Here is a 14,141-nt window from a genome sequence, read left to right on the forward strand (position 1 = left end):
ACAACATGAACATACAGCAATGAGTTGTTTAGTACATGGATGATAAGGTGTTGTGATGGGTGATCTGGGTAACATTTGGGTTGATGTTTGTGTCACTTAAATGTGTATTTTCACATAAACAGGTACAGGTCTGATATTGGCAAGAAAAGATTTTTGCTGCTATATTCTATGCAGCTATAGAAATGCATCAACATACATAGGATTACTATGCATGCTCGCCTATTAAAGAGGCCCAAATCCAATGTGACACATTGTTATAATAAATAGTATAAATACCAAAACCCCCACACAGCTGTCTCTTTATAGAAGATATACTATTTTATAACCAGACTCTTGTATGTGAAAGAAAATACATGATGTTTACATACATATATTACTGAAATGTACACGTGTAAAGTAGCCAGTAGCAAATAATGTAAAATTCCCCCAAATCACATTCCTTAGGACTTTAATTAATGTATACTTGACTCTATATTTTATGAAAATACTTCTTGTTATGCTTGGAAATGTAAATCCTCTTCTGCTTCTGTGTATCCTTCCCCCACTGCAACGAGTTAAATAATAATTTGTAGCTAAAGCTCCTTTAGTTACTGAAAAAATAGGTCAATAATGATGCAAAGGAAAAGTCTATTTTTCTATAACATCTCATCATATACATGAATTTCCACGTTATTTGCAAAAGAGTGACTGTGCTGTAAATGGCAACAAAATTATACACATTTTCTGTAGCTCGTGCTCTGCCCTCATAAGTTTGGACCAAGGGAGGAGAGGACTGAATACTTTGGAAAGGGAAAAGAGAACATCTGTGAAATCGCTAAAATGGGATATCCAGGATATTCAGGCTGCCACTGAATACAGAGAACAAGCAGTCTGCTTCACACGCCATATCCCGTGGGTCTTAGCTCCCACACTGCACCCAGTCACTGCACGCTCTGCGCCAAAGGTGACAAAGCCATCCATTCCAGATAAAACTAGCTGAAAAGTTTGATGGGAAGCAATTTCCATTAAAGGATTTTTTTTAAAAAAAATATGTAATTCAGTAAAGCAGTGAAAAAGCAAAGTACCTTTTACTCTAGTTTTAGAAAATGAGAACTCCTATCTTTAAAATAGAAAAAGTCAGACTTTTCAGATTTAAAAAAAAAAAAGTAAAACTGGAGAATGCAAATAGAATTCCTCATGAAAAAATATTTTAATTTGTCTAAAAGGAAGGACAACAGACACAATATAATCACTAAATTGCTTTTAAGATAGTGACTAAGAAAGCAAGGATGACCATTAAATATATGGGACTGGATCACCCACAGTCTGGAAACCAAATACACCAAAAGCTATAGGTGCTGAGATATGAAATTATGCTTATTATGGTATTAAACTTATAAGAAACACACACAAAATGTGATTGCAAAGGCAGAATAAGAAGTGGGGTAACAGATGTCATACTTTCTCATAGATGACTGGACAATGGCAAGAAATACAATATACACGATGAAACTATAAGTTGATGTTTTCAACACAGGAGTACGGATTCATATTTCATGCGAGGCAACTGCTGCACATTTCCTTCAGCACTGAAGGTTATTTTAGAGGTAGTAAAAAGATGAAAGATAAGCTTTTATTCTCAGATAAATTGATTCCATTAAGGACGCTGGGTTGCATGTGTGCAGCTGCCACCACAATACATCCTAATCTGTTTAGAAGATGTTTCTGAGAGAACAAAAGTCGGGATCATTCCAAAAAGAGTGAGAAAAAGTGCAACTGATGAAACATGTCCTTCCTGGTTTTCGGCTGGGCTGAGTCCAGGGAGCTCCCACGTACCCTAGGAGAAGCACGTGCCAACTTATAAGAGGCTATGTGTTGACTTATATTAGTTATATATAACTCATATATAGTTTTTATACATTTAAATATATATATAAACTGATATACATAAAGTAATATAACTATATATTTTTTATGTATAAACTAATATAAGTTATATAGGAACTATATAAGTTACATATATAAAAACCGATATTAACAAAGGAGGTAGAGATCGGTGCTGGAGAGGGAACCTACATTTGTAAAAGCTAAAAAAAAAATAATAATACCCTGAAAGGGAATCTAGCACAGCGTCTATGGAATGAGGATTATTTGCCACCGACCCACATCACACGCATCTCCACGTACGCCCAGTGCTGGAGCCCGGGCAGAGGAGCCCTGCCAGATGCCGGCGGGGTTCAGCCCCGGCGCTGTGTGCCCACCCCCGGCTGCACAGCATCTCCTGGGGGAGGGAAGCTCTCTTGTACACGAGGCTGGGAGGCAAAGGCTGGCTGCCAAGTTTACTTTTCTTTGAGTAAATGCTCTCTCGGATCAGCTGCATGCGGGAAGACGAAAGACGCTGTTAGGGGATTTAGCTGAAACTGTCTTGTAACTGGTTTTGGAAGAAAGCAGCAACAACAACAACAACAAAAAGAAAGGTGGGAGAGGAAAAGCAGCAAGCTAACCGTGCTGGAGATCCCACCTGCCAAACACCGGAGGAGCAGAGAGCTTGGTCCGTCTGTCTGGCTGGTGAGCCCGGGGATCACATGCATCCCCGTCCTGCCCCCTCCCTCCGCAGCCCTCCGTCCCGCTGTGCTCCTCACAATTTTTTTTTTTTTTTTGGCGAAACGAGCCCAAAGAGGAGACAGTTTTTCGCAGGCAGACTCCTCCAGCCCTCTGTGTCCCCTGGGAAGAAGCAGGGGGGGTAGGGGGGGTGTGTTTCGCCAGCTGCCAAGGCTCTCTGTTTTCCCTGTTGCCAAATAAAGTTCTGGGACTCGCAGGGGAGATTTCTGCAAAAGCGAAGGATAATGATCGCCCTTAGCAAGAAAGGCTCATGTTCTTCCCAGCTCTGCCTCGCTCTCTGCGCCTTTGGGATGGCATTGCTGGGGGACGTGTCCCGGGCTGTACCCATGGACGATCAGGATTATTACCTGCAGGAAATTAGCAACAGGGATCATTATTATTCCTTTCCGTATCCCGGTGAAGAGTTTTTTCCGTTCACGGAGCAACCTGGAGAGGAAGGACCTGTCCGCGCTGCAGAGACGGAGGAGCACCCAGGGTTCAAACCGAGCAGGAAAGAGTTAAAACCGAAGAAAAACAACAAAAAAGGAAAAACCATTCTTGAAACTCCACCAGGTAACTTTCCACCTCCTCCTCCAGAGCTTGGAGTCTGCTGAATCTCATGCTGACTGTGACTTTTAGCATTAATGAATATCCCGTTAACGGCAGTCTTGGTAATAATAACAATAAATGCGCTCGTGGCGATGATGATGACAAGACATTAATTTTTAATACCCCACAGAACAGATCTACAGAACTTTTATAGGCTTTTTAACCCTTTCCTCATCAAGTAAAGAGATTTCAGAGTGGTAAATTATTAATTATGCTGCACTCTATCTAGTATACAGACTTTGCCTTCTTAATTACACTTGACAACTGGCTTGCTGTTAAAGTTGCTGTTCTATAATCAAAAGAAGAGAGACAGATTCTGTACTAAAAGCTGATTGTTTGTGGTGACACCTTACTTTATCCCTTGTCATTTTAATCTAAGACAGGTTCCTGACTTAATTTTACTTATAAACCTGTGAACTCCTTTGAGATTTCACTTTAAAGCCCTCCAGAGGAAAATAGGTAAACAAATATCTTCCTGTAAAAGACTAAGCCACAAGCAGCTCAATTTAATTAATGACGTCTAAAATAAAGACATTAAACAGTGACAAAAATGCCACCCTTAATTCCATTTTCTATTTTCTGCATTTGATCGGATGAAAATATGCAGTTACGAAAGTTTGCAGAAACTTGATCTAGTTTTACCATCCAGTTGTTCCCATTAAGAGCTATTTGCACCACCCTGAAGGAGTAATTTCTTTCTGTGTTTCCCAAGTGCATGGTAGGTAATTTACTGGTTTGGGACACTTAGGAGTGACTTTGGCCCATGAACTTTAGAGTTGTAAAATTTGGGGGCAAATCCCAAATCCTACAGCTAAACTCCCCTTTACTTCAGAAGGAAACTTTTAATGTTAACAGCTGGAGTGTGTGGCACAAAGTTTGCAATTTAGAGCCATCAATACACCCAGTACAGCAAAACAGAGGAGCAAAGGTTGGAGTGGCTTTAACTTCTCCTGGTTACATCTTGCAGATAGTAAACAAAATACTTTCGATTTAATGTTAGCGGTAACAGAAATTAATTAGCCTTTGATTAGCAAAGTCAAAGTCAGGCTGGATGGGGCTTTGAGCAACCTTTTCTGGTGGGAGGTGTCCCTGCCCATGGCAGGGGGTTGGAATAAGATGGTCTTTAAGGTCCCTTCCAACCTAAACCATTCTGTGATTCTAAGATACAAACTTTTATAATAATAAATCTTGATAAGAAAATACCATATCTGAAATCTGGAAAACTGTTTGTGGGGCAGCCAGTTTGGATTGCCGGTATGACTCAAGGCCAAAATCACAGATAACAGCAAATATACCTCATCCAGGGGAGCAGAGAGATGAGACATCTGTGCCCATGGCTCCCTCCAGGGCCAGAAGCTTCCCAAGCAGACAATACTGCCTGGACCATCTCAAGGACTGGCTTATTAGGTTCATTATCTAACCATGGGCAACACATGGATTTTAAAGCTACCTAATTAAGTACTAGGCTTTTCCTTCTTCAGTCTGGTGGAGGCAATACAGATTCCCAGCCTGCAGTGGGATGTTCTGCAGTTCAGCTCTGCTTTCACCTTCCCTGTTGGCTTTTTCCCAATTTCCCCAGCACCACAGCTTCACACGTACTCCACCAATGACAGTGATGAGGATAGCATCGGTGAGGGCAATGTTGATTTATCTTAAGGCACCTTCCTTGTTCCCCACCCGCTGCACTGAGCGCAGGTGCAGAGAAGGCAGCAGCCATACCAGTAACTACCTCCATCATGGTGGAGCGCTCATCCCTTCCAAACCCGGTTTGGTTTATGCACAGTACAAAGTTCAAACTGTATCACACTGCTGACCTACCAGAGAGCATACCGAGGTCTTACACAGGCAGTCTGAATTTGGTCATTTCTTAAGCATGTTTGACTTTACAAATGGAATCCCATTCATTTTTCTATACAGGAAATTATGGAATTAGAAAGGGAAAAAAAGACCTCCTCAAACCTTCCCCAGAAAATGCTCCATTGTGTGCCAACTGATTGATTTGTGCAAGAGTCATCTTCTAATGTACTGCTTTTTACTTTCCACCTTACCTGACTCTCTTGAGTCCAGGGAGTCATTTTATTTCTGCATTCAGTCAGCTGAAGTCTGTCCTCAGCCTCCTCCTCTTCCTCAGCATGGCCAAGCACAAGGTCAAGGGGAGCATGGGAGAGGCTCGTGAGGCACCACCAAAAGCAGCTGGAAATAGCTCAGACCCTTCTTCCACAACAGGCACTCACTCTTTTGACAGAGCTGAGCTTCCAAGCTTTCACCAGCCATGTGAAATAGAGGTTTTAAGGCCTAAAAGCTTTTAAAAAAATAGCCAGAAGTACAACAAACAACTGATTCCCTCCACCGAACTTTTGCTCTTTGCTCCAGCCCGTGGAGGCTTGACACCAGCTCAACAAACTGGCTCTTAGGCTTACTTTAATATGGGAAAATGCAGTGTATTTCCTCAGGAGCAGCTAAACTATTTTAACTGAAATAGCCATAATAAGCCCTAAGGCAAACACCCAGCAAAGAGAATGGTTAGCGTTTGTTAAAGACGTAAGTGAAAACAGGAGGTTTTTAGCAGGAAGGCAATTTTGACTGCAGCCGGAGTTAAAAGTTCTGGCTATAATATCTGAAATTTCTCCTTTCTCCTCTCTCAAAGGCAGGCGAGGTCCAGGTCCTGCCGGTGTGGTGACTCCAGTGCTCAGTGCCATGTCACCAGGGACCGGTTTGAAATGAAGATCTGAAAATCTGGCCCCTCATAGAGGTGCCCAAATAATAACGCATACCTATAATTTCTCATTTGCGGCTTGTTAAGAGGAAAGCTTAGAAATAATAAAAGCAGTTGCCAAACAGACATCCATGAATAGTGACTACAAATCTGGCTGTGTAAATATGAGTGGTGTGTGTATATGTGTACATTTATGTGTTTAAACATATATCTGGAACTGGAATTAATTTATTGGACATTTAGTAAATACAAAAATTTGCTTTTTGTGAGGCTCGCTGGCAGCCGGGCATGCGGGATTAATTAATTGTAACAAACAATAGTCTGGCTGGGAGCTGGGATGAAGAAAGCGGAGGAACAGGAACGTGTGATCTGCCCTTTGGCTGAGCAGCTGGTACTGATCAGACCGAGCTTTGAATCAAAGTTGAAATCAAACGTAGCAGTCTGAAGGACACAGCACATAACAGATGACACAGGCTCAATTTATTTAAGCTAATTACTGAAGGTGGTGAGAATATAGATGTTTTCAATCTGTGAAATATTAATGTAGAAAAAAATCCTATTGATGCCAGTGGGGTTGCAGTGTTGGGTTGTGTTTTTTTTTAAAGTATTAATAGAATTCATATTTGCAAATACTCGATTCAGATAACAGTTAAAAATATCAGACTGCCTCCTTGCCCTTTAAACGACTCATAAATGAAGTGGTACTAGGTCATCCTTGGAAGGTAAACAGTTGGATTGACAGGTTTCTGTATACGCATATTTCCATTTTCTAATTCCATCCTTGTTTGTTTAGGCCTCTATCCAAAGCTCATTCAAATCAGTGGAAAGAGTCTTGTTAACGTCAATGTTTTTCTTTTATTAAACTCTATTAAAAGAGTTTAATATACACCGTCTCAGCTACCATCTGTGGGGCAGACCCCTGCAGACGCTTTGGGGGTCTGTCTGCAGCCCCCACGAGCACTGCTCGGTGTTGCGCATTGCTCTGGGTCATGACTCAACAGTACCTCCTGTCAATCCTATTGCGCCCAAATCTGCCACAATTAAATCTGTAATTATTTTGATTTGCTTTACAAAGCCTATACTTGTTATAGTAGTTCTTCTTCTGGCCATACCTCAGTTCTGACTGCCTTTAGAAAATAAAGGAGTGATGTTTATCTACCTGGCGGTGCCCTTAAAGGGTTTCAGTGCACATTTATTTTGTATTTCACAGGTCTCCCAGTGTTTGATCTCTGTGCAATCCGTCCTATGTGTCTGTGTAGGAGTCTTTATTTCCTCCGGTTTATCTGTTGCTTTCCCCAGGCTTGATGAAACTCTCCAGATGCATCACTGTATACTAGCCCCATATTTGTTTATTTTTGTGTAATGTTGCCACCTGTTCAGCAATGTAATTCTTAAGGTTTTTGGTTTGTTGGGGTTTTTTAATTTATGTAGGACACAGGAATCTCTTGGATGGGTCAGGATCTCACTGGACCACATGTCTAAGGAGGAGTCAGTAAGGGAAGGCAAAAAGAGGATTAAACAGCCAATGCAAGCAACCATGAAAATTATCTTGCGGAAAGAATTTGAATGTGTAAAAATAGACTGATAGTACATTAATTGGGGCATTTATCAAGATATGAGATAATGAAGGCTTGAAGAGAGGTCAATGAGTGAGTAAGGAGGAAAAGCTGAATCATAGAGATGTTACTCAAGAAGAGCTGGAAAGATTTTGTTGCAAAATGGTGACGAAGACCTGAACAGAGCGTGAGTTTAAAAACACGACAAGTTTATGGCATTGCTGGGGTTTCAATAGTAAATTCGTTCACTAAGAAGAAGATAGGAGAGAGTGATATATAAGGCATTGAACTGATAGCTGAAAGCACTTAAGAAGAGGTCACCAAGATACACCAGATTTCCAGCTAGAACAGAAGGAAACATAGAAGGAGAAGGTAGCCTGTGAATCCATGTTGCTTGCCAAAATTGTGGCTTTGGACGGGATTAGCTAGAGCAAAGATGGAAGACGGGAGAGTGAAAACCGACAGGCAGGCTGAAGGTGTACCTAGAGAGTTGGGAGGAAGTCTAGGAGCAAAGGGAGTCATCAAAGTCAAAGTTTTCCAAAGGCTTTTGAAGTCCAGTTTGTTGAACTTTGCTGGCATGTTGAAGATGGGGTAATGTCTCAGAGCTCTGGCTGGGAAGAAGTCATTGGAAACCTTGGCAAGGTGCCTTTGAGTGGAACGCAAGGGCCAAAAGCCAGATGGGGTGGGCGAGTGGAGTGGGTCTGGCCGGGAGCAGAGCCAGAAGGGGCTTTCGGCAGCGTGTCGGCGGGCTTAGAGGGAAGGTGTGAAGGGAAATGGGACAGGAGCTGGAACTACAAGAGATTCAGGGGGAAGAGGAAACAGGCTTTGGGGTCAGGGAACTGATTCAGAGGGTAAAAGGAAGGTTGGGGAGGATTGCATACATGGGATGGTATTTAAGTGAAGGCTATTCAGTGATGAGTCATACAGGAATTAAGAAATATGCACAGGTTTACCCATATGCTGAGTAATTACCAGCGCTGCTCTTCTCTAGCCCGTGGGTACCCTCTCTCTTAAACCTTGTAGCTGGCTTCCATTCCTGAGAAGCCCAGAGAAAGTGGAGCGCTCTTGTGACCTATGGTGCAGATTGTCATTTTAAAGCTTTTGCTTAAAATTCTTATACTCTCAACTTTTAAGAACAAACTCACTGGCCCTAGGTGCATATCCCATGAATTTTAATATGACCTGTATCACTTCCTAATTGCCAGATGTGACAAGCAAAGATGAAAACATGTGGCTTTTAATGAGCTCTCTTTCATCTACCAGCTTCTATTTTCTCCTCAGCACTTCTGCAAACATGTAGAATAATGAAATGTAACATAGCCATTCCATTTAAGAGCTCATCCTTTATAGAATGTCACAACAAAAGAGGACAAAGCATGACTAAGAACGAATAATGAGCAGTGCCCTCAAAATTGGCCATACCTTTTTGATTAGCATCTTTCCTTACCCGTGGCTTCAATGAATAATGTAACATGAGAAAAAAAACCCACCCAAGAATAAACACATTCGATTATGCTAGAGAAAACCGTGTTCTACGATAATTTTCCTCCCAGTCTTCTCTGAATTCAAACTAATTTTTAAGGTGAGAAAAATACCTCTTTGAAAAAAGGACAGTTTCACTGAATAGATTTTAATAGCATGAACCCGAGTCTAGACTTGTTCCTGAAATGCCGGCATATTACAAGTCCCTCATTATTTGAATTCATTCTTGGGTTTTAATGTTATTCCCTGCTCAGTGAGCTGGCTAGACAGGTCAATCCAATGGTTCACAATCATATTTCACTTATTTCTTTTAGTTTTGGAATGAAGACTTCTGTCAGCTATGTGAACTTAGACTCTATCAAAAAGATGAAGCAGTGGAAGGTATGGTGCAGAAGAAGCAATTTCTTGAATTTTCAACGTTTCAGCCTTTTCTTCCCAGGATTTTTGATCCTTGCCCAATCCATTGTCTATGTAAACAGCAGACTACCAAAAGATTTGTTGTCTGGGTACAGAGCTGAGATTTGATTATCATAGTCACACACAGCGGTTGCTCGTGCTTACATTATTATTATGCAAAGGGTGCATCAGGTCTGGTCTTCTTGTCAGGCCTCTGGTGAGGTTTTGTCTTGTGGTACTGCTTGTTTCATAAAGCAAGGCTTTTTGAAATGAACATATAAATATATCCCTGTAACACTAGGGTTTTGGGTACTCAAGGAAAATGGGAACAAGCAAAGCTCTGATGTAGCCGAAATTACTCGCCTTTTAAAATTCAGTGATTATACAAGCCATAGCCTTTATTCAGCTCAAACGAACATTCACCAAGGGAAAACGGAGGTGACAGGAATAATCACTCATGTTAGAAACAGACAATCACCTTTAATCTTTCTGTCCCTGGGAGCTACCTTAACGGACAGTTCGGTCCTGTTTAATTCAGCATGCCGTGAATCAAAGACAGCATTCGAGTTTCCTTCATTTTGGCGAGGGATTTCATTCAGGGGTGGTCGTGGCCATCATATCTGTGCGGTTGCATCTCCAGGGTAGAAGTTACTTCTCAGTACCCTGCCTGAACGCACTATCCATGGCCCAGGCAAGAATAAAGTGCAATAAGGATGTTCAGAGGACACCACGGTCAGCCCCAAGACAGGTATCTAACACTGCTGCTGTCTGATTGTTTTCCTCATGGGGACTTCTTTTCCTGAGCCATGGATGATGCTGATCACTGAACACCACAGCCACCTCTTTCGGGGTCTTGCCTAGACCCTGAAGCATTTCTCTGTCTATTTCTGTTGACTTCAAAAGGTGTTTGGTGGGGTTTTTACATATCTGTCCAAGTAATGAAAAACACCTCCATTAAACCCTTAGTAAAATACTCTGCAATGCTAATTCATTACTTCTGAGGCAAACGATTTCTAATTTCCTTGTCTCACAGCAAAAGGAACATTTTTGCTCTAAATTCTGTGGTTGGTTGTTTGTTTTTTTTTTCTCTAAACTCTGTGGTTTTATCATCCCATTGTGGGGAAGAACAGGGTACTCTGGGTGTCTTCTGCGTGCTGGAAGGGATGGAGCGCCATCAGAGAGGAGCAAGGCATTTTCTTCTTCATGCAGTCACCAGGCAGTGCTAAATCAAGTTGACAGGTGTAAAAGGAAAACTGTTTCTCTTTTATACCCGTAGCTAAACATGGCAACAAAAAAAAGGTGGGAAAAACAAGGGGGAATGAAGACATGCCAGATGGTGACTCTGAGAGTCAGAGTGCCTATGAAGACATCAGAAGAAGTATAGGGGGATCATTTAAAGCATCTTTGGAGTCCTTTGGGTTTAGCTGTTAATCTCTCTGTTTGAATTAAGTTACAAAGGATATTCGGGAGAATCTGCTGATAGATATCTAAGTCTTCTTTTGGACATCAAATAGTTCTCTTATTGTGGGTAACATACTGGCATTGGCAAGCAGTATATGTACCATATTATTATAGGTTAAATAATGATGAGGAAAGATAAGGGGTTTATTCCATATTTCCATAGTGATCTGCATCATTTTTCTAAGCAGAAAGAGACTTTGAAGTGACTTTCTGATTCTGGAGGGGTGTTCAAAGGAGCTGTCCTATAAATGGGAATCAGGCCCAAAAGTATATTTTACAGGAATGTCTTATAAAAAAAAATTTTATGAGATGCTACTAATACGTCAGAGCTGGAGAAACGGATTTTCCTCTTGGATTAGGCTGAGTGAAAGGTTTCCCATTCTGACATATGCGTGAGCCCCAAACCTGCAGTGCGCGGACTGTGTGGGGCTGTGTCACAGTGCGTCCGCTGCGATTCGATACTGCAGAAAATCACACAAAAGCTGGGAAACAACAGTGGACTGTAGTGACTTCCAGTAACTGTTGCTCATGAGTGAAGTTAAGCATCTGATTTAGTAGTGAAAGCACTCAGATACAGGATTAATCTTCTGTTTACTTCTGGTTATTTACAGTATGGGAATCCCGTAGTTGTACAGATCTGTAAATAGTAAATAATATAGTTCTGCTCCTGCTTTTACGGAAGAATTAGCAGGGTGCTGTATTTGCAAATTTGCTGCTGCGTTCAACAGTCCAAACAAGGAATGTAATGAAGTTGTATACATAAGTTAGACATAGTTCATGTACTGGCAGCCCACATGTCTTTTTACTTCTTTCTGCTACACATTGTATCTGCTCTGTAGTTTCTAGCTACCTACACAGAGAATATTACATTCAAAGTGAATAGTGTACCTGATTAATTGAGCTTTCTTTTCTTTCTTTTCTTTTCTTCCCTTTTCCCTTCCCTTCCCTTCCCTTCCCTTCCCTTCCCTTCCCTTCCCTTCCCTTCCCTTTCCTTTCCTTTTCATCACTTACCAGTCTAATTTGTATTTTATCTTATTTTTTATTAATGAGTTGCTTGAAAAACTTGTTGCATGGCTATACCTCAGCTGTGTGTGAATTATGTGAATGACGCCACTACCTGTCAATAGTGCTATAGTATTAAAATCAACATGATTCCCAAGGACCAAGTTCAACTTACAATGCAACTTAAATCTTTATAAAGTCAATATTAAAGGGCTATGTGCGTTTTTATATTTATAAACTTCTAAGAATACAGGAGTTTTCTCAGAAGTGTGATCTTGGGCTCAGGACAACAGATAAAAATCTAAGAGAGAAGCTCCTGTCCATAGAAATATGGCCACAGGTAGTCATCATTTTGCTAGTGGTGATTAAAGCTCTAGTTGATCTGTCTTTATTTCATCCATTGTGAGCTAATACAAATACCAAAAAATAGTCATCAGGGCAGGATTTCTCATCCCCTAGCCCTTAGGTTGGAGAATGACACTCATCTTAGTTGTCCAGCCCCCATTCAGCTCCTTCTGACCTTGATGAAAAGAGGAGTATCTCCTGCAGCATGAGCTGAGAGCACTGGTGTGTCTCAGTAGCCTGATGTTCAACAACTTTCCCTGGGAGATGTGTGTTCACTTCAGCAACGAGAGTGCTTTAGCCATCTGGGCCATCATTTGAAGTCAAATAAAGGGAAACATCCTCTTCCTTTGCCATGTCTGGCGACCACGTTTCACCCGGAGCCTGGAGTGTTGGATATGTTTGCAGTGTGCTGCACTGTTCGGGAAATGTGGAGAGACAAATGCTCAGTTTTGAAGCCTAGGACATGGTAGACAGATCTTCACCATCCAGAAGGTGACATGCTGCTGGGTACAGCATTCAGCTGTTCTGTAATGGGACTCAGGTGGGCTTAAGCACAAAAGTCCTGTGTTCAGCTTGTTCTTTTGGACATCAGTAGCTCATCCCAACAATGTCTAACCGACCTTCCTGAATCTAATTTGTTTGTTTAAATTATGGGGCTTAAGTTCCTGTAGGTTTCTTCTCCACACTCTCACATCACAACTAAAGTTTTCTTGGTATTTCTGTTCTTTTGGGCCTTATAAGATTGACCCTTCTGGTTGGCACCTAAAAGAGAACCTGAAGGGGAACCCCAAATGTCCCTGCTCAGCTTCCAGAGGTTTCTTTGGCCTATGGAGGTGCTCAGTAGGTCTTCGGTCTCCGTTGTCCCCAGATTTGCCTTTTACCTGTTTCCTCATCTGAACTCTAGAAAGCAAAACAGTGTCCTATTTCAAGGGGAGTTATGTTTGACAAGAGAGTACAGAGTGAGGCCAAGCATCTCCTTCTTCCAACACATCCAAGATTTACTGTAAACTGCCCGAGTGCATTAATCATTGTGGTGTGCTGGGAGATGGTGTTGTTTGCAATGGGAGCAACTGAAAACCCTCTCTCTCATTCTTTCCCAGAAATGAGAGTGTTTTTATGCTCTCCTCTTCAGAGATACAGTGTTTTATGGCGACAGGTTTATGGCTCCTCACTACTGTCAGGGTCCTCCTAAAACTTCTGTCAAATGACGGGAAAAGTTCAAAGTATCTTGGAAGAGCTGATCTCAAATCTGGGATTAAGCACTCCCTACCACCACCACTATGACCACCCCTCATGCCAGGTTTGGCTTTAACACACTCTGTTTTCCCCAGTATAATTTTCCATTGAGCAACAAGTTTGCCCCATACACGACAGAGGAGGTCTGAACACAGGACTGGATTTCAATCCTCCCAAAGATTTGTCATTGACTCAGAGCAGAAATTTCGATTTCAGCCAAACAGCCTCGTGTATATGATTGCCTAAAAGTAGAACTTAATACTTCAGCCTTTGACAACATGTTTTTTTCTTCCCCCCCCCCCCTTAATTGCTTATGTACTGAGAAGTTACAGACAACATTTCAGAAAGTTAGTTAGAATTATATTTGCCACCACAAGATGGATGGCAAATACTCTACCAAAAATAAAAGATACAGTTTTATACCACAGAGTATTTAAAACACACTTTCTTTATGCACTTAAAATGCCAAGTAAAAATTCCACTGAGAACTTTGCCAAAAGTATGTCTGGGTTACATATGGCCTATATACATGGCTGGAGGGAAGGCTGGAATTTCCCATAGGAAATTTGGATTCGGATCTACTCCAGGATGCAGGTGACCCAACAGCACGGGGATGGGACACAACAGCATGGGGATGTGCCCCAGTCTTCAGTGCATGCCACTGGAGCAGGAGGAAAGGTGTTAGCTCTTGTGCTGCTGATGAACAGAGGGGAGAGGAGAGGAGAGGAGAGGAGAGGAGAGACGGAAGAGCAAGGCCA

At 41.7% G+C, this 14,141-nt stretch overlaps 1 protein-coding gene across 1 annotated transcript in view; it reads left to right on the forward strand.

The window, feature by feature from the left end:
- The first annotated feature begins 2,825 nt into the window (after window positions 1-2,825).
- CPXM2 (carboxypeptidase X (M14 family), member 2) overlaps window positions 2,826-14,141 on the forward strand; it is a 76,527-nt gene continuing 65,211 nt past the window's right edge. Inside the window, exon 1 of the mRNA XM_009892729.1 lies at window positions 2,826-3,153. Within this exon, the coding sequence (XP_009891031.1) occupies window positions 2,826-3,153 (328 nt within the window). The remainder of the gene's footprint in view (window positions 3,154-14,141) is intronic.

Source organism: Charadrius vociferus, unplaced genomic scaffold (assembly GCF_000708025.1).
Source record: "Charadrius vociferus isolate BGI_N301 unplaced genomic scaffold, ASM70802v2 scaffold38, whole genome shotgun sequence".
Classification (NCBI taxonomy): Eukaryota; Metazoa; Chordata; class Aves; order Charadriiformes; family Charadriidae; genus Charadrius; species Charadrius vociferus.